The sequence below is a fragment of the Xenopus laevis genome, chromosome 9_10L (genome assembly GCF_017654675.1).
Source record: "Xenopus laevis strain J_2021 chromosome 9_10L, Xenopus_laevis_v10.1, whole genome shotgun sequence".
Taxonomy (NCBI): Eukaryota; Metazoa; Chordata; class Amphibia; order Anura; family Pipidae; genus Xenopus; species Xenopus laevis.
This window is the reverse complement of record NC_054387.1, coordinates 85,331,270-85,352,562: the sequence shown is the minus strand read 5'-3', so window position 1 is coordinate 85,352,562 and position 21,293 is coordinate 85,331,270. Positions and strand designations below refer to the sequence as shown.

Below are 21,293 nucleotides of genomic sequence, written 5' to 3'. Positions count from 1 at the left end.
GTTGACAGAGGCCACTTACACTGAATACCAACTGTTTTCCTGGATCAAAATGTGTACATATGAAAGATTTAGTCCCAAAAGCAGTCTGCGGACCATGTAAGAGATCTAATCATGGTTTGTTTAAAGTATGGTCCCTTAAGCTTTTTCTTAGGGGAACTAGATAAAGGCTTGTGATCACTTTTTGGACACAAAATTTAGTTATGCCCTTCATCTTGATAACTGTTTTCTTTTGAGAGAAGACACTTTACTGCAATAAAGAGGGTCATGGTGAAACACCCTAAATAGCATAGGGAACCATAGGGCAAGGTATTAGTTGGAGCACATAGAAAATCCCATTAGCAGAGAACCACATAGGACTATGAAATCAACAGCTGTGCATAAGACTCAATCATTGGTCTGAGGGCAGAAAATTCAGTTCCGCCACAATGGGGCCAACAGTTGGTGTCCAAGGTGTGCATTTCTTGATATCTACAGGTACCACTGCAGCACTAAATAATAAACATCTCTACTTGCTTGAGAAAGTATTCCAGGCAACCGAAAATACAGTTGAATTATCTAGGTCAGCAGCAAATGTATTTGAAGGTCAGCCAGATTCAGCTATTGGCATTCCCCTGCCATAACTTAAGAAAATGCTTAAATCTAAAGTATTGTAACTATGAGTTAAAAATGTCTTAAAAAGTAAAATCTCTGAGTGTCACTAAGAATGAACACTTTGAGCTCCCAGGGAAACTTTCTTTTCCCTCTAAGCTGAAAGGCACCTTGACCAATTAGTTAAGGCTGCAGCCAATTTGAAATCATCACAGAGACTGTATTTTTCTGCTCGGACGGGCATTACTGCCGAAATAAAACCCACTGGTAATTCCCTAAGAAAAAAGTTAATTCTTTTCTTCTAAATGTCATGGCACTTCCATAATTTCTGGTCTCCAGGCAGAAAAAGCTCGGCTCTTCATTAAATCAGCAGGTCCACTTGGAAAGGTGTGCTGCAGCCATAATACAGCGGAAGCACTCACCCAGGTAGCCTTCCATCATCTGTCACGGCATGTTTCATAAATCAGATTGCAGGGATGCTATTAAAGCCTGGTTTGCAATAATACAAAATCAAATCTTGAGTTTGAAGGCGAGAGAATAAAGACTTGCTGATGTGAATGAAACATATGAAATGTATTCTCCTCGGCTGAATTCTAATTACTGCAGTATTGCATGTGACCTAAAGAAATCAAAATTCTCTTTTGTGCTCAGATCAACACTGGTTAAACATGTATCATGGATGTCCTTAAATTGTTCATATTTCTGTCACTGTGCCAATCTCAATCTTTTTTTGCCTCAGTTCTATTAACATATATATTTTTCTGTCCCAGCAGCTAATTTCACTTTGCTGATCCTTCTCGACTGTTATTTAAAGACCTTCCTTTGGCTGGGTGGCAGACAAGAAAACTTTTTAAAACCTAATACAAATCATGGGGTTTATTTACAAACACAGGTCCTAAATCAGATCTTTGCTTTCATTACCAAGTTGTAGCAGATTGTTCAAAGCTAAGTGCAATTTACTGCCTATTTTTGGAAGCAGTCATCTGGCTTGTATTAGTATTTCCAACCCCATATTAAAATATATTCAGACTGTAGCAATGGGTCCATAGAGAAATACAGGTAAGCAAGAATGGTTCTGTTTATAAGGGCCCTAAAGAAGAGTAACGTTCTTAAACAATAGTAAGGACAATATATCTAGCTCAATCAGGTTAATAAACAATGGGAGGGGATTAAGATGTAAATGCCAAACTCCCAGAGTTAAAGCCTTTACCCCACATAACATGTGTGTGATTTCAACAACAGTTGAAGGTTCAATTTGGAGCATCCATTGTCTCCTGGCAATGCTCATCATATTTAGCATGCCCACATTTGTAGACCTTTCTCTGAATGCTTTGGATTGTGTAGCATGCATAATCTTTTCAGTTCCCACAAGCAACAGCCACAAAGTTCGAGACGGCTCTAAAAATAGTCACTCTGCTCAAGCGAGTAACCCAATGCCAGCCACATGTGACAGCAGACAAATGTCATCAGGCCATGACAAGGGAGTGCTAGACATTCAAATCTGTATCAAGCAAAGATTTAAAGGACAAGCCATCATAAAAGTTTACATAATCTTATTTATAAGACTAGGGGGTTATGCCTGGGGTTTGCCAGCACCGTTCTCTTCAGAGAGGTCTATTAAAGCCAACTGTATTCCATTTTATGGTACTAAGTCACCACCATGTTTACTCTGTCCTCTCTGCCACATGACTAAACTGTGTAGTCAGCAATGATGCATGGTTCAGGAGGACAGTGCATATGTAGCAATAAAGATGCTGCCAGAGAACTGCTAGGAACAAGGGGGCACAAGCAGGTCCTGACTGAGAATTAAAATAGGCCCTGGCATTTCAGGTACACAGAGGCCCAAACAGCCCCCACCAGCCCGCTAAATACTGACTTTCAATGGGACCTTATAGCAGCCCCTCTGGCATTTGCCAGAACCCACAGATTGCCGCAAGTTTACTCTCACCTATGATTGTAAATACGCCCATGCTTCTCTAAGACGTAAAGTGAAGCATTCTGAAATCAGAAGGTATTTACTTGTCTCATGCCATACACATAGCACTACCTAAATACCAAAAATTAGAGTTTTTTTAATTCTCCCATAAGGCATCATGGGCAGAGACATGCAATCACATAAAGGAGTGATTTGCATGTCTCCGCCCATGATGCTTTATGGGAGAATTAAAAAACCTCTCATTCACTGGAACTGAAGAACCACAGCAGGGAAGCTACACACTGCTAGACAGAACTTTCTGGCTGCAATCAGAACTAAATAATCCACTGAGGCCTAAACAATAAGTCCCAATCTTACCTTTGCCACAGTAAACACACCCAGTAAGCAAAGCCATGGAGAAATTGATAGCTGCAGATTAAAAAGCCCAGTAGTATTGACCACAGGCAGACTATATTGCCATTACTGGTGATGCATGGCTGGGTTGTAGGGGTTTTGTAAATCAGATCACTGTACTAAAAATAAGAAAGCATATAGTAACAAAAAATAAATGATGAACTCAATATATATAAGTAGGAGCTGCCATGGTGCTGGCATCTGCAGAGTCAAATAACATTACTACTAGTGTTTGACAGCATATGCTATTTTTTCTAATGTAGCAAGTATATGGTGAAACCACCAGCACTGTTTAATGTACTGCTTGCACTTAGATGTGCCATTCTAGGTGCAGAGCAATGTGCTGCAGGCAGAAGTAAGGGAGAGAAGGCTGTGCGAGAGAAGGCTGCAGGTATGCTAAAGTTCGCAGTGACGTATGCACAACAGACCTACCCAATTTATATGAACAAGCTGCTGAGCAAACACTTATGAGGCACATGCCCTGAAGCATTAGGCAAGGTAGGGAGGTATCTTGCTGGCAATCAAGATACAGTGCGACAGCATCCTGCAAGAAGAATCCAAATCACATTGTTTGATTTGTAAAATAGTTTATTTGCAGCGTAACTACAGCATGAAGGCTGCGCGTTGAACACCCCTTATTTTTACACATTGTTTATTTTTACTCTCACAGCTGGGGAGCCCAGATTGGATTCAGGTATATAACAAACCACAGACAGACAAACCAGAGCAGAGCCCGGCTGTATATTGCCTAAAGGAATCTCCAGCATCTCAGCATTTCCAGGAAGTGCCCACATGAAAGGTGGGTGATCACCACTGAGCCTAATGCAAGATGCTGCCAACGCACATATATTTTTTAGATTTAAAGAGGTGACATGATTAAAAGTTGATTACAGGTCCAGTTTTGTTTGAAGGTAGGCATATGCAATTATCATTAAACCTTCTGATTGGTGGTTATGATAAAAATTGTGTGGTATGGCTCTAAGGCTGGTGACCCCTCACTGCCTCCTGTTTTGGATCCTGCCTACAGAGTGCATGCCGCACAGTTTATCACATGCATGGCACGCAGGCCAAGAGAAATGCAACCAACAAGAACTCAATCAATAACTCTCATACACTAAATGTATTAAATTGTATATTAAAGCAAATATATGTGATTTGACCTCCTTTTGTGGCCACATGGGGCTACAGAAAAAGGGAGCAGCTGCAAAAATTCTCCCATGCTGCACAATACAGGATTTAGCTTGGCCCATAGAGGCTGAATAAAGTTCAAGCAGCATCCCTTAAGTTCAAGCACCATACTGTTTTCCCACAGCTCTGGAAACACCTAGTATATCACTGATATGCTAAAAAAAGGGCACAAAGTACACACACACAAACACACACACACACACACACTGCAGTCTGTTGAGTAAAATTCTTATTGGCACCAATGTCATGTTGGTTGTAACTTTGCTCTGCTACGATAAGCACTTTACATTCCTACTGGGTTGATGTGTGCTATCTATGTAGAGTACTGGTATGATAATCTATATAGAGTACTGGCCTGATAACTGGCTGGGAACCTGATATGTAAGTGAGCAAAAACAGTTGTCACTGTAGTATAGAGCTAATGCGCCAAGCTGTCACTTTCTGCATTTCAAATCAGCTGCTGCAATTGATAAAACAATGTGCATTGTCTGCAGGAGCTTTACCCCCATAGAAACACTTCCACCTACACAGAAGTTGGGTAGTGTCTTAAAGGGCCAGTATACACCTGCATCATAACATGCGCATGATACTGCTTTTGTTTAGCCAACGGGCCATATAAGGTGAACAGACTGAAATACAGAACAATGGCACAATTCTAGTTACATAACAGCTACATGTATTTCTGATGCTGGTTTCCTGTTCTAGTCTTTTTATCATTTCATTGCATTAATAATGCAAAAATGTAAATGTACGACTGCCTCTTATTATTTACTAAACCCTATCCTAGTCTATCACCCAAGCCAAAGCACTGAGGCCTTCTCATGCACCCTGCCCAAACAGATATCACTGTTGGGTTAACCACCAAACCCAAGTAACAAATTGATGATAAATCAATTCCATGCACAGTACAGCCATGTCTGTATGGGACATCCAGATACAGAACCATTCCATTTCCTCCCTGTTCCTCCTGCTGCAACTGAAATGTAATGAATTCTCTACACAGGAACAGGTATAATTTTCTTTGCACTGCAGCTCTCTTTCCCAGGTCAGAATGCTATGAATGAGAAATTGGTAGGGATTGGCTATCAATTTACTGTGCAAATGTGAAAATGGGCCATGTAAAATGAGGTTTATTTAACACAGGGGACTTTAGTTTGCCATGGGAAAAGGGTGCTGGGTGTTATTCTGCCAATACAAGCAGCAAATGGACTGGGGACTTCAAATTAATGTAATATAAATTTACAATCTTAACAAAATGAGACAAAACTAGTATGTTGTGCTTAAAGGGGATATAAACCTCCCATTTTTATAATGAAAGAAAATATAATTTTAAGAACTTTCATTACATTCATTACACATTTCCAATGGTTGTACAGTTATTTGTGAATATAACTGCTATTGAAAACAGCATTGTCCTATCTATTTTCTGGCCAGCTTCTTCTGACTTTTGAAATAGTGTAGCAGAAGCCAGCTGATAAGCAGGCATTTGAGGATGGCATCTGCTACATTGTTTCAAGAGACAGAACCAGCAGTGCAGACAGGGACAGAAACATAGTTTCAACTGCAATTACATTTAGAAATACATTTAAAGAATTCCATTTTCTATCTATAAATGGCGCTTCTATCCCCTTTACCTGTAAGTGGTTTATGTAGTATCACTGACCAAGTAAACACATACAGTAACCAGTCAGTAAATTACTTTTACTGGTCTCTTAGGGTAGAATTATGAATGGCAGCATTCAAGGCAATGAGGCACTAGGGGGCCATTACCTAATGACAGCTGTAGCCACCACTTTTGCCAGTGCTCAAATCATAAATATTTTATGCCTTTCTATAAATGAGTATGCTGTGAATGTCAGCATCTCTTGCACAGAAATCCAGGGTAGCCCAAGAGATCTAGACACATAAGGACCAACCATACAGTCCATTTTAGTCCATTTCAATTAAATTGGCAGGCCCTCTGTCCCGTGGTGCTGGTATATAAAGCCTCAATAAAATAGCTGGAAACAGTAGATGCTTTACACGTGGATAATTGATTGCAGTGTGCACATTTGAGTGTCAACAACAATTTTGCCTTTAATTTGGCTGGTGTACATTTAACTTTCATAATATCTGCAAATACAATGAGATGCTAAGAATTCTGGTTCTCTTTGCATTTCTACCATCCAATGTGTCAATCATCCCAGCTGGAAGCTGTCATAGGTCTCTACAGCTCCTGTAGCTCACTCAGAACTGAGGTGACTGACAGGGTATATCGGACATGAGAATTTTAATATATGTAAAAAGTTGCACCCTCACTATTAAGCAGCCTTCGTTAAATCTGTTTTTCTCAACATTTTGCTAACCTAACAATCTCTTATGGTAATGTTACAATCTATTTTTGTTAGTACTGGTTCATTACATGCACCTGTGGAGCAGTGTTCATTTCATTGCCTCTCAAAGGCTGCATTATAAAATATACAATGGATTTTGGACAGTTTTTTCATTAAAATAGTTTCCCTTCAATAGACAGCACAGTATGAAGGCAAAGATCAGATCTCAAAAATGAATTGCATATGTGCAGAGCAGCACTATCCATTCCTGTCCACTAAATTGTGCTGTTCTAGTGATATCTCCCTACTATCTGTGGCCATCAGCCTGGTGGAACACTAGTTGAAGCATCCCTAGTACAATGGAATTTACATATAAATACATACACTACTACTTGAAGGTGGGGTAAGTGAGGTCCCTCACCCCAACTTAATATTAGTCTAAAGTACCCTTTGTAGAGAGTTGGTGTATCAAACAACAGGACTTCTGAAGTTGTACTTACAAATAACCCAAATCCAATGCATACATCTCAAACAAGACCAATGAGTCACATGGCCATTGATGATCAGTAATTATACAACCCAATTTTAGGTGTGATGTCCCATGATGGAGGAGGAGCTGCTGCATGGGATAGGGTAGGAAATGCTGTATTAAGTAAAGCTTCCAATATGTGTAATTTCTTATGCCAAGAGCTGGTTTAGAAATAACATATAAAAGGCTAGTAGTTACCATTTTAAGTGACTCTAATGATAAAACTGAGTACTTCCTAATTTAAATAAGGATCATGCTTCAGTACTGACACATACAGTATATTGTATATGCATTGCCTACAATCTATGCACAAAATTGCTCATCTTGCCTTTCTTTTGTATCTTGAAAATGGCATTTAAAACTGCCGTATTACTCTGGTTCAGAACAGCATAGGATCTTTTTTTCTTATTTTATCACATAAACATGAGAAAGATCAGACACAGATGTTTCAATGTTTTGATGTTCAACTTTTCCTATAGAAGATAAGAAAACAAGGATTTCCTTGTAGAAATTCCTACGGTGCCAGTAAATTCAGCTCCCACGTGCATTATCTAGGTTTATAATGTACATTTGCAATAAAAAATATCACTAATGTGTTCACTGTGGATATTAAAGGGAAGCCAAGTATAAACAAAACACTGCTTTAAAATGCATATAATTAATTATTATATATGCATATAATATGATGATGGCTTAAGTTGTTATCCGAAACGTCGCAATAAACTACACATTTTTTTTGCATGTAAAAAGTCCTATGAGTGCGTTTTTTTTGTTTAATATATATATGTGTCTTAAATATATTGATAATGGGTTGAGTGCAGAGGACTCTTGTACTTCTCTATATGTATTTTGTGGTCACACCCTCATTGCTCCCCCGCCTAATGGTTTTAAAAATTAGTGGTGAGCACAACTTTCTCTTGTTATATATATATATATATATTCATAGATATAACTCGTGTGACTAATTATAAACCATGGCAGATCTGGGCCCATAGTTCCAAGGGGAAGCAGAGGCATGGAGATGGGGCATGGCAAGGCCATGGTGAGCAGGAGCAGGGGTTGGAGAAGGAGAAAATTACTGTTTTACTAATTTAAGTTTTTGCAGTCTGGTTGGTCTGAAGTACAGTATATGGGGCACTCTGGTTACACTTTGATGATATTAACAGACATATTTTAATAAAATGGATATGCCAAACTTGCTCTGACTAAAAGTACATTCAGTTACACTTAGCGAATGTATCCCCTTTAAAATGGGTGCAAACCTATAACATGTGCATATTGCTTTATCACCCAATTAGCAGATTTCTATGCAGAATCTAACGCCACATTTGATACAAATCAAACTTTTTTCATTTGTAAACAAGGAGGCGAGGTGCTGAATCAGCACGGAGTTAGGCCATGAAATAGCAGGTTTCCAGCTCTGAGTCTGCGCTATAAAATTAGATGCGTGCCTTTCTGTGTGTATTAGCCTCCTCTGCTCACAGCATGCTAATTTAGGCAGCAATCAAAACAGTTTGCGCAAGAACCATAATATATGTCAGCCTCCTGTTACAGGACATACACTTCACAAATTTCTGTAATGGAAACACAGTGCACCTTAACACCTGCAGTACTGGGGCCAAGAGGATAACCGTGTATTCAGGCACTATGGAGTGAACTCTCTGTTGAGTCTTTTCCATCAGGACAGGTTAGAAGCAAGCTACCCGCAGCTGTTTAAATTAAATATCCATTCTGCTGTTACAACATATATTTTTCAGAGATACATTAACTGGCTTGAAATGATACCTGATCAGAATGTGTATGTAACGTGACTCAGGACACGGAGGGATCCTCTGACATCCAGTAACAAATTCAAATTCTCAGTGAAGGTTTTTGAATAAACTAAATTACGATTTTAAAAGGGCACGTCAATCTATAACTGGGTAAAATGATTTAAAGAAGAAATGCCATTTAGCGCCATTCATATATATTAGGATATTTTCTAAATATTTAACAAAATGAAAGATCTCACTGGTTGCTTAGAGATAAGGCACAGTGCAACTTAGCCCCTGTGGCCACTGAGAGGAATAGTCTTCAGAAAACCACATTGCAAATATCTAAATATAAATATACATAGAAACATTGTATACATTGTTCTACTAATACATTTTACAAATATTTTAGCAAGTATTATGATGAGCGCCTTTGTATAATAAACTGTAACAAGGCTCTAAACATACTTTGGGGAGCCAGCATAGGTTCCCATATCTTCTGTTCCTTTATTTATAAAAGCCAGCTGCAGGAAGGGGTGCAAAAACAGATCCAAGGAGCCAACTGATCTCCAGCATCCTCCTAGCTCTTCTCACCATCGTTGAGCTTCAACAGCCGAGTTTGTTTAGGTAGTGGTTTATAGATAAGTATTCTCTGAGTGCTTTAACTTGTACACTTTATCTCTATACTTGCACATGGCAAGATGTATGTAATGACAACAGTAGTGGAACTTCAAAACCTAATTAAAAATCCGGTGGCATTCTTCAATATGTGTCAATGGAAGTATCATAGCACTTTTAGTATCCTGGGTGGCATAGAACAGAACCTGCCTATATTAGTCAATATTGTGCTTTTGTAATGTTATTTATCAGTAACCACAAGGATAGTCCTGTCAGTTGTTCAATTCTTTTTGTTGAAGCTATTAACACCTTCATCTGGCATGGTTATTTATGAAAAAAACAGGGAGATTATCTAATTTGTGGAGTAAAGTAAAAATTAAAGTAAAGAAGATTAATGGCACTAAACTTCACAAAAGCCTCACTCCAGTTTAACACAGGCACGATTTTTGTACATGTTGGCGTTAAATTGGCTTTCCTTGTGCCACTCATAATTGCCAATTAAGTTGTTGTAAGTTGTTTTTATTATTAACCCATTTTGCTTCCATTAATTGTGTCAAATTAAGAAAGATGGCGATAAATTGTCAGGAACATTGTTACTCCTACTTTTTGACCTATCAAACCATTACATGTTGGTGTAAGGTGGAGCTTCTCCACAGGTCTATTTCAGCCATTGGAGATGCAGCTAAAACACCCTTGCTGCCTCCTATTAACCTAAAAGGCTTACGGCTGAAAAGCACCGGAACTGGTACTATCAGTTGCTGAAATAAACAGAAAGTGTCAAGTAGAGAAATGGCTCATCATCCTTACATATTCATCACGTTTTCAAAAATGTACCTGCTCTCTAAACTGGGTTGTGTAATTAGCAGCTTTGCTCTCATTATAACCAATGACAAGCTTGACCTTTCTGTATAGAGATACCGAGAACTAAACTGCAGACCGCAGCTTGTGATAATGGCAGCCTACAAGCCAAGCTGCTTCTGCAGCACAATATAATAATTTGCCTGAGTTTTGCATGTTACAGAGCTGAGGAAAACATCTGTGCAGACATAATACACAATATGTTTCCATCTCCAAGCACTTTGCAAAAAGAAGAAATCATAAGCCACTATGCATTTAATGATGGAATCCTTCAGTACTATCAAGGGACACAAAACTGCAGCGCACACCTGCATAATAGCCTTCGTATTCCATCACAATGCGCAATCTTGAAGCCCATTCAATATCTCTTTCCTGACACAATAGATCCAAAAACCCTTCCAAGTGTATTAAAAAAATTCTGTCAACTGCCATGGACATAGCGTCACACCTTAGGGAAATGCAGGGACCTGCTAAAGAAAGATTGGCCTTGGGAGCCTGTTCTGGATCAATGCATTTTATACTTCTTCTGAAATACATCTCAGGAACTGACATTTACCCACTCAGTCAACCACGGAAGAAGGTGTAGCTCAACAAAGGAAGAGAGTGGACGGGGGGCTTTGAAACAGAGGATTTCAGGGTTCATAAAGAACTATAAAGACAGGGATAGGATGGTAGGTTTTATATCAAATATGTACTAGAGTTACTCTAGGAATGCAAATATCTGTTTGAAAATCAATATAAAATAGAGAATCTCTCTGTCAAGGCAAGTAGTATGGTAGCTTCCAAATACTGATACAAATGCAAATAAGGCATGTTTAGTGTACACAATAAGGGTACAACCATAATTTGTTTACTGCAAAATAAATGTCAGATAAATAGGTATACGGTATCTCCCCTTTAAGCACTGTTTAATGCAGGAAATGGGTTTGAAGTGTTCTCTTAACATGTGCTTGAAAACCTGAAGTAGGCTCCTCAGTTTAGCAAATAACATTGCCCCTGGGCCCTGGGAATGCCTTAGTGACCTTATGTAAAAACATGCCTACACGTTTTGGAAGTAAATATCACTGGAAATGAGAGATATTTTCTCATTAACGTAATAAGCACTAGTTTATTTTCCAGTGATACATGTCAAGTGAACACAAATGGCAGTAGACCATTGTAGGAAGATGATTTAAAAATAGATACAAAAGGCAAATACTCCTGCATACTCCAATAATAAGACACAATTGCAAAAACGATGCCAGTGTCCTTCACATGACTCCATATTCTGGGCTGGGGACATTTTATTAAAGAGTCTTTTATTTGCTACATCACAGCTGCTCCCATATCAAGGCCATTGCACCCTTTTGCAGCTATGGATATCAGAAGAAATATTACACTACACTGTGGGTTGTAAACAGGTGGGTTATGGTTCAAGTTCTATTTTTACCCCAGCAGTAACACCCTCTATGATTAAATGGCATCACTTATGCCAGAAATCTGCTTCATGCACTTACCATTGGCACATATAATTCAACTGACTGGACTGGTAGCAAAGGTTCTTACCTGGCCCTGTAGTCCAATCTTCTGGGTTGGTCTTCAAGCAAACAAATGCCCCGAGATGATCAGGTTGACATCCTATGCCCTGTGTCATGCTCTTTCTCAATGTGATTTAATTTGCAGCATATACAGAGAGGGTTCTCCCCAATACCTCTAGACCACTGTTGCCCTAACTGTGGGGCACCTGGCAGAGAATTTTCTCTCCTAGATAATCTTGAAAGGCCATCTTCATAGTCAGTTATGGCGAGATTTGAGGAATAATTTGGTTTCTGGAAATCCTTAAGAATATGGCTCATACCCCAATATACTCGTATATCTGCAATCTTGTTAGGGCTATGGGGGTCCCTGACCTAATTCTAGAACTGTGATAGGACAGGGGTTTCATTTATTATCCTATAATGGAGTACTTCTGAGCCACAAGTTGCCCAGAAGTGAATGGCTGGCTGCTTAGTGTTACAGATCTTGTGTACCACCCAGGCCCCAAATTGTCCTAATCCAGGGCATGTGCTGGCATCCATACACAACCCACGGACTGTCATTTAGACTTTCTCTGAACTTTCTGGGATGGAAATATTAACTGTTGAGTAACATGAATTAACAAATGACATTTTGGTCTCAGCACAGATAGTGACCAGAGTGGCTGGGCAGACTGCAGTTAATGGAAAGTGAGGGTAGCCTCCACTGAGAAAATAAATTGTTCAAACTAGAACAGACTGACACCCATCAAAAGGTCAGCTCGATACAGATCAAATTAGACCAGTCAGAACAAGGGGAAAAAACATTTCAGGGAATCAGCCATAATTATTCATTTCATAAGAAGAATTCATACAATTCATCCTAGTAGCTGCGTTGCAAATCAGGAAATACAGTAGAAACATACATTCCATTTCAGACCAGCAATGCTGAGTTTGTGAACTACAATTCCCAGCATAACCCATTAGCCTTCTCTAGGAGATGCTGGGAGAAGCATAAACAATTATTCTTTTAAAGGGGAAGGCTTCACCTGCTGATTAACCAACATAAGGGCCACAACCAGTATGAATAAAATCAAAAGCTTATCAGCAGCAGCAAATGATTAAAAAAAGAACAAATGTAATGCTTCAAGAGAGACATCCTTACAGTATAGGTATGTGTGCAGCACAATCCTCCAGCTTTTTGGCTCAGTTCTGATTCAGGCTATGGAAAAGAAGCTATATAAGGCAACAGGTGAAAGAAGGCATTACAAGTGGCAAAACTAATCTAACCATATACCTGACTTGCTATAGCTATTCCATATGAAGTCATGAATCCTCTGCTTCATTCTTCTGGAACATATCAATGGGATCACAGGTGTGGCTGCTACATTTATGGGAATCAGCTGGATGCATCTATTTAGTTTATAATACAGTTTAATTGTCTTGTGCTACAGCTTTGGTCCAGGTTGGATCCTGATTTATCTCTATAGAGCATGACAGACTGATCCAGTTGTATCAGAAAGTGGCACAATCAAATCTTCAACTGGAGGTTTTGTGTCCCTGCCCTGTTGTGACTGTTTCTAGACCCAACAGACTATTGAGGTATTAAATGCTGGTCTTCCCAAGCCATGATCCACTGCTGAATACTGAAATATCTTTAGGGATCATGTTTCTTCATAGGTAGATACAGTTTATGCACTAAAATAATTGGTCTCTGCTTTTCTTACTGCAGAGATCCACACTTCCATTAAACACATTATACTGAGACAATGTAACATTAATAAACATGCATAGTCAATGAACAACTGTGTAAGGCACACAGCACATAATTAAGGCGTATAGGGTCTTTACCTTCCTCCCTCAAAAAAATTACCTGTCAAATACATAATTAAAAGCTTGTCTGAAGAAGGCAGCCCATTATTAGCCACTATGATGGAAGAAAAGACCCTCCTCCTTTGGCAGATGCATTCTATTAAGAACATTTTTGATTTAGAAAATTTGACCCTGGCAGAAAAAGGAGGGGGGAAGAATGAGAGAGGGAAATGAAAGCCTACACAAAGGGGAGCTCCAGAGAGTAGGAATCTGTCCTGAATAAAAAGAGGGGGCTGAACATGGGACGCCACCCTGGTCTAAGCATGCTGTGCTTGCAAATGTGTGGGGCAACATGCTACTCTTTGATAATAAAGTGACCGTGGTGCTTTGGAATGCAGAGAGGGGGGCATCCTGAAAGTCTGTGCCATGGATTTGTTCTTTCTATCTATTCCTGTGCCATATTGCCTTATTTTAGTATCTACACTGCCAGGTGGAAAATATTTTTATATAGAGGGGGTTACTGAGCACATAAAATGACTGACAATGAATTTTCATTTATACAAATTTTATTTTGCTCAGTGTCAAAATGCAGTATTTTGTTTTGTTTCCATTTGTTACAGATCATAATATGGCTGCACCTGCACTGTTAGAGGCTGACCTCCAATTTCTTCCTTGCGAGCCTTAGTCAAGAACTGAAAATGACTCTTTAACTTTCACTTTCATGCATTCAGTGGAGACCGATCAACTGCGTGTTTATTTCATGTTCTTCAAACAGAGACCAGATGTAATTCATGTATAATTTATTTAACCCTGAGGGTCTCAAATTCAATCCAGGGGAAACTCAACCAAAGAGGTGTCTGTAGGGGGTCCATCACACAAGAATAACCAATGACATATATCTTAAGATAAAAGATCCTTCGTGTTGGACGTTTTTTCCTAGATTTCCTATCCTTGGGGGGCATGTGTGGCCTAACTATGAACTGTGATTAGATAAACAAACAAAAATGTTGCCCATTTAAAATTCCTCAATTGCACACAATTTCACTGGTTTTCATCTAATCAAACCAGCTTCCCCCTGGACTCTCTAATAACAGTTTATGTGTTCTGCACATACACACATTAACAGAGATACACCTTACAGACACGCCAGCTACAGTTGCAATTTTCTATATAGGTTGTTACAGAACAGCGACAAAAGAGAAAGCTTGATGATTCTTCCCTGCTTTCCTCCTTAAGGAGACGTGCACCAGTTATCAGAACAACAGGGTTCCTTCTAAACCACCTGTCATTTTAACAGACTGGAACTGATGGATCTGAAATTTTTTTACCCTAAAACCATGCACTCTTGTGGGGGGCTGAGGAAGTCCACAAGTTTAGAAGGCTCTGCCCTGAATAATATCACATAGATTTCCATGATAAAAAATGTTTGTATATGGTAGCAGGCCCAGACTGGCAATCTGTACGTTGTGGCAAATGCAGAGGGTCTGATGTAAAAAACCATAGACAGATACAATATATTAGGACTGTGGGGGGCTGTTTGGGCCTCTGTATACTTGAAATGCCATAACCTATTTGTAAGCTCAGTCCAGACCTGGACAGTAGTTATTTTCCCTGCAAAATGTCTCTTCAAAGCTGCATCATGTTTGCACTTAAAATTTCAGTCCTATTATTTCCTGCCAGGCTAAATTCCTAAAAAATGTCATGACATCTGTATAAAGCAAAAGCAGAAAACAGCACATCTGGGTACTGATTTTTCAGAAAAAAAACACTTAAAAAAACACAAATCTAACTTTACATTTCAAAGCGATAAATTGGCTAAAATTACATCTAGTAACAAAATCTGCAAAAACTGAGCTGAGATGCGGTGATGCTCAGCAAAAGGGAGCAAGGGCATTTTTCTTTTCTCTTTAATTCAACATATGAAAAAAGCATTTTCAGCTTTCAATGGTAACCAAGAAAACAAATACATATATTTATACATTCAAAAGAAAAAATGCAGCTATTGTCCATTATTAAAAAGTGCGGCACAGGAGATTTGACTAAATAAACCTTGAGATGATTAAAATGCTTATTTTCATTGAATGGGCCCTGTACCATATTACTCTGCAGACCCCTCTGGTGGTAACAAGGTTAATGATTTCCAAACTGTTCCTTCTTTTACGCCCCACTGCTGTTCCCAATAAAAAGCAATAGTTTGTAGAAATCTTCAGAGTTTATTTTCATCTCCCCTCTGTACACACGGAGATATAAGGTGAATTCGGCCCTCTTTCTTAATAAAATTAGCATCTCAAACAATATGTCATTTCCCCAGAACATGGAGCGTGTCTATTAATGCAAGAAGCAGATTGTCTTTCCTCATTCCTTAATTTGTTTCATCTAAAAGCAATTCACTCAACATCTTGTCACCCTCTGGCAGCATGGTTTACTTATCTGCACTTAATTTCTCATTTGGACCAAAACAAACTCTTTACAGCAGCCTGCTAACCGGCCTGTGGTGCGTCTGAGAGCACTGCAGGGTTACCCACCCAAACCATGATTAACTATGATTACTGACCCTTATAAAATCTGTCTACTTCAAGCTGACAGTTTGTGCGACTTCAATCGTCGCTTTTGTTCGTGAAATCAGAAAGGATTCCGATTTTAGTTTTTGCCCCAATTTTTTCTCATTTAAAAAAATTGACTTTCACATTTCAAATTTTATTTGCACATTTTATTATTAAAATTCTAACATTTTCATATTTTTTGTTCTTTTAAACAAAGGGCCTGTAGAGTTGCAAGTCCAAAAGTCTGGCTCGTGTGATGACAAAAGTGTATTATTATCTAGCTGTGTAATCTCCGGCTGCCTAATAATGAATCAACATAAAAGCACGTGTATTTTTAGCAGCAATTTTTCCAGTTTGTTTGGGGTTTTATGCCAGAGAAAAGAAACTAAATAAATTTTTCGCTTAACTGGTAATACGGCAATACACCATAAACACTGATAGACACAGCAAATAAACACAGTTGTTTTACACACAGTATATAAAATTGCAAAAAAAAAAAAAAATGGGGAGGGGGAAACAGCAAGCATGCGGAAAATAACATATACATTTGTATTTGCTCTGAAACCACAACAGCTAAATCTGTGTATACAGCGATAAAAGTACAATAAAGCAGTATTTGTATAATGTTGCTGTGTTAACTGTTGAACTGCCTGAATCAATCACAATGTATCAGAATTGACTTATTGTTAATATATTTGTATATTTATGTGTCTCAGGTTTGCCCAAGTGAAAGTGATTAAGTAGAAAGTATTACAAGATATGTGCTTAGGTGTGATACTGTATTATGATCTCTTCTTTGACACATGTTAATCATTATACACAAAGTGAAATAGATTGTGTTCAACACATCATAAAGAGTTAATAATTTACCTGAGGTGAATAAAGATGTATCAGGCATAATACTAAATTTATGAATGTATGTGTTAATGTATAGCTTTATTCATATAGCTCCACGTGTATATGCAGCATGGTACAGGTGTAAAAGACATAGTACACGTATGGGATCTGTTATCTGGAAACCCGCTTTCCAGAAAGCTCCAAATTACAGAAAGGCCCATAGACTCCATTTAATCCAAATATTTAAAAATGATTTCTTTTTTCACTGTAATAATAAAACAGTACCTTGTCCTTGATCCCAACTAAGATATAATTAAAATTGGAAGCAAAACGAGCCTATTGGGTTTATTTAATGTTTACATGATTTTCTAGTGGAATTAAGGTATGAAGATCCAAATTATGGAAAGATCCATTATCCGGAAAACCCCAGGTCCCGAGCATTCTAAATAACAGGTCTCATACCTGTACAGAGATATTGTATTAATGATCTGCTTTGTGAGATTATTGATGTTTCTAGAAATATGTTATAAAAAGGAAAATTGAGCACAATATGAATGATTAAGCATCGGTATGTAGAAATAAAGCTCAGTGCTAGCAGGGCCTGTCTTAACTGATCTGGACGCTCTTTAGCAATATGCTGCGGCAGAGAGACACCAAACAGTGGCAGCAAATGCAGGATTTCCTAATGTCCTGCAATTGCCATGAAATAATTCTCCAGGACAAATCTTAGAAATTCCAAGCGGCCTAGCAGAGAGGTCAGGATTCAACTGTCTGTGAGTCAACAGAAATATATTTTGTTTACTGGCATAATAACATTGATTCAGCACACAAGTAGGACTCTGGACTCTGACACATTAAGGGTTACAGACAGGGAGAGCCCCCAATAATAATTCCCTTATATTCCTCCCAGAAGGCTTATCTTTAGTAACGCAAGCTGTGCCAGTGTTTAATCACACGCACAAATAAAGGGTGATTGGTGGGTTTAAGTAAATGCACACATACTGTATGCTATATTTTAGTCCTGCCAGCTGCCTTTCCGAATAGCTGCACTCGTTCACTAGATGGATTGGCTTCCAACAATTCCAAGAATTATTATCATTTTTAAGTAGAAAAATGTCTAGGAGTTGTTGATGTTATCAAAACCCACCTCAAGTAACTATGGATATGTGCAGAGTGAAAAACGAGATAATTAATCTAGCCTATAGATCCCAAGAACACTGGGGGTAACAGATGATGTTAAATAAACTGCCCTACTGACTCCAAACTCCAGAATAACATGGATATGAAATAGGGCAGACCAGAAATTCATTTTGATTGAGGTCTGAACAAAAGGAAAGGGCTTGAAAGGAACACTTAAGGTCACCAATGAAGACGGAAATGCAAGGTCATGAGTGAAGATGAGAAATGTTGCACAAGGACCAGACAGATAACCCTTATGACACCAAATGGCTCTAATAAAAGAACAAAATGCTAAAGTATAGGACTGGGGGGTTCAAAAATCTAATTCAAGAAATCAGACTTAAAAAAGTGATTTTTAATTTGTCATTGTGTTTGGGAAAATGGGAAAGATTATTTTTAAAAAATTAAAAAGTAGCCCCCGAGCACTTGGGCAAAATAGCACCTGCAGGTTCAGGCTCAAGGTAGCATATTTGCTATGCAGTGATTTGAGGATTAACAGCTCTCCAAGTACACAGTAATGTGTAAGACGTGTGTACACACTACATATCTCATTAAATGAACATAAACTAGTGTAAGATATCAGGCCAGCTCTATTGTAAATAAACAGAGGAGGTTACAGGGCAAGAGGCCAGTGGCAGTTGCTTGTGGGTTTCTAGCCAGCACAGGAGTGTTACCAGGCTGCAGAAGGTCACAGGAGGCAAAACTAAACAAAATTACCCCCCCCCCTCCACCATGCTTTAGTTCTTTTACAGCACAAGCGTGCAAAGGCGCACAATGCGACTTCACCCTTACAACTGGATTGACAGCAACCTTACAATGGAACAACCCTCACGGTGTCAATATAGTTATTTTTATTGACAAAGCCTACAGCTTTCACATAGGAGGAACAAATAAGTGTGTGCGTGTGTGCGCGTGTGTACAAAAGTAAGGCAAAGTCATGCCTTCTGCACACTTGGAGAGATGATATAACAGTATGTTGATCTAGCAGTTAAAGACTTGTAATTACCTGGTTATTTCTACCTACAAATGCTGAAATGCAGAATAGACAAGAGACTGAAAGAAATCAGCCCCCTGCATGCTGCTGCACCTGCTGCCTGCGAAACCATTCCAGCACACAAGTGAGAAGTCTTGCGAGCCAGTCAAACAGGCATGACCAGAAGTGGAGAAAATGATATGCAGACAAAGAGACGAGGAAGGGAGATGAATAGCAGTCTGTAATACAGAGCAGTCTGTCATCACTCTCCGATAAACAGAGCTGCCCACCTGCATTTATAGGACATAGGCACACTGTGCAGTGGGAATTAAGCATTAATTAACCCCAGGACCACCAACCCCTATCATTTATGTCTCTACACCCCCAACTGTGAGCTTCCAGCACTACGTCCACACGCTGGCATGTGTTGCTTTCATCTACTACCATGCGAGGGGTTAAGCAAATAGTTTCATGACAATGCAGTCCTTTTATAACGGTGTGAGATTTATACAAAGTGCTGCACTGGCTCAGGCTGCCCATTCACTGCAACCAGGCAGACTGAGATGTTGTGGGTTTCATGCCAAACCCCAGCACTGCCAACACAAGTAGGGTACCAAAAGATGTTTATCGTTCAGGCACCCCCCTAAATACTCTGATCTATTTGGAGATCATGGACTTACTTATTCAATTTCTGTATAGTCTAGACTAATATATAGTATATGCAATATAGACTAGAAGGCAGACAGTTATCAGAGTCTGAGGTTAAACTACAAGGGTCCAACTATTGCTGAACTACAAATCTCAAAATGTAAACATCTGAAAGTTGTAGTGATACAAGCAGATCCCCAGTTTGTACCCCCAAATTTGTGGTCCTCAATAGAAAATACAAACTGAGATTTTTTTGGGCAGTCACAATAGCAAGCTTTGTATATACGGTGTCTGTGGGAGCTGGCAACAATGTAGGGCACTGTATGAGTTCCTCACAGGGTCAGGTGAGAGCTGTATGTGGTACACAGACACAATGGCATTGGTGAAAAGGTTAATTATAGTGCATAATGCAAAATGGGAAAATAAAAGTGCATTCCAAATAGAATTAACAAAGGTGTACAGAGTCAAGTGCTTATTATCTCAACCCCTTGAGGTCCAGACTCAGGGACTTGCGCTGCACAGAGTTGAATGGCGTAGCTGCACGTACGAAGACCAAAAGTGCCACATTAGAATTAATGGAATATATTACCCCTCGTAGACTGCCACAGTCTACAGAAGAATTAGAATCAGTCAAATAAAAACAAGGTATAAGGAGTTCCATATGAACATTGCAAGGGGTTTCAGAGACACACAGATAAAATATAAGGGAAGTCCATGAAGAAAATAGTGGAGGGGGAATGAGGGGCTGATAGGGCTCCTAGGGCGACTTAATTAGGAGGGGGAATTGCAGGCAAAAGCAGGGTCAATTGGCACAGGTTAAAGGGGTGAGAGTTGGTTGGGGTGAGTTGCCAGTGATCAGACAGGTTGCACTAGGTAGGGGCTTGTATTGAGATGTATTGAGTGGGCATAGAGCCAGGTTTGGAAGAGTTGGCTAAGAAAGTGATGAATGTATCACTGATGATGTTTGATAGTGTGAAACACTTTGATTTTGTATCAGTCAGTATTATTTATGATTCCACTATAGCAAAGTCAACACTTGTCCTGTGTAAGAGCTTGTTCTGTCCCATGGCACTTACCTGACTGGCCACAAGCTGCTTGTAGGGTGCCCAGTGCCCACAGAACACTCAGCCATCCCGGGCACACAAGTCTCCCAGCTGGACACATCCTCGTGCTGATGAAAACGAAAATCCTCTCCAAACTCACATGTCCCACTGGCATCTCATTCCCTCCAAAAACTCTGGATCTCCTGGGGGCAAAAGACAGGCGCCTGCCTGGGGTCACCCCCACAGAGTGAAAGGAAAGTTATCTCCAGCACTGCCCTCCTTGCCCAGTTTATTTCCTCTGCCAATGGCGCTCTCCCTGCTCTCACTTTACACAGATAAGTCCAGGGGTTCGCGCTGCTCCAGTCGGTTCCTGAGAATATCAGCGCTGCACAGTGCAAGCCGCCTGGCTCCATACAATCTTATGGAAAGCTAGACGCACAGCGAAGAGCTGCCATATTAGCCACGCCCGTCCCCGCCACTGGCACCGCCCACTCTCTCGGCCTGAGCAAATGATTGGTTGAGGCGCTCCGACTGAACTTGAAATCCGCTGTGCACCTGTCGCTGCCGCTGGTCTCAGTAAGGACAGCACATG

General features: G+C 39.6%; 1 protein-coding gene across 1 annotated transcript in view; it reads right to left on the bottom strand.

The window, feature by feature from the left end:
* erbb4.L (erb-b2 receptor tyrosine kinase 4 L homeolog) overlaps window positions 1-21,083 on the bottom strand; it is a 493,453-nt gene extending 472,370 nt beyond the window's left edge. Inside the window, 1 exon segment of the mRNA NM_001095592.1 lies at window positions 20,735-21,083. Coding sequence (NP_001089061.1) covers window positions 20,735-20,876 — 142 coding nt within the window. The 5' untranslated portion in view covers window positions 20,877-21,083.
* Window positions 21,084-21,293: the final 210 nt, after the last annotated feature.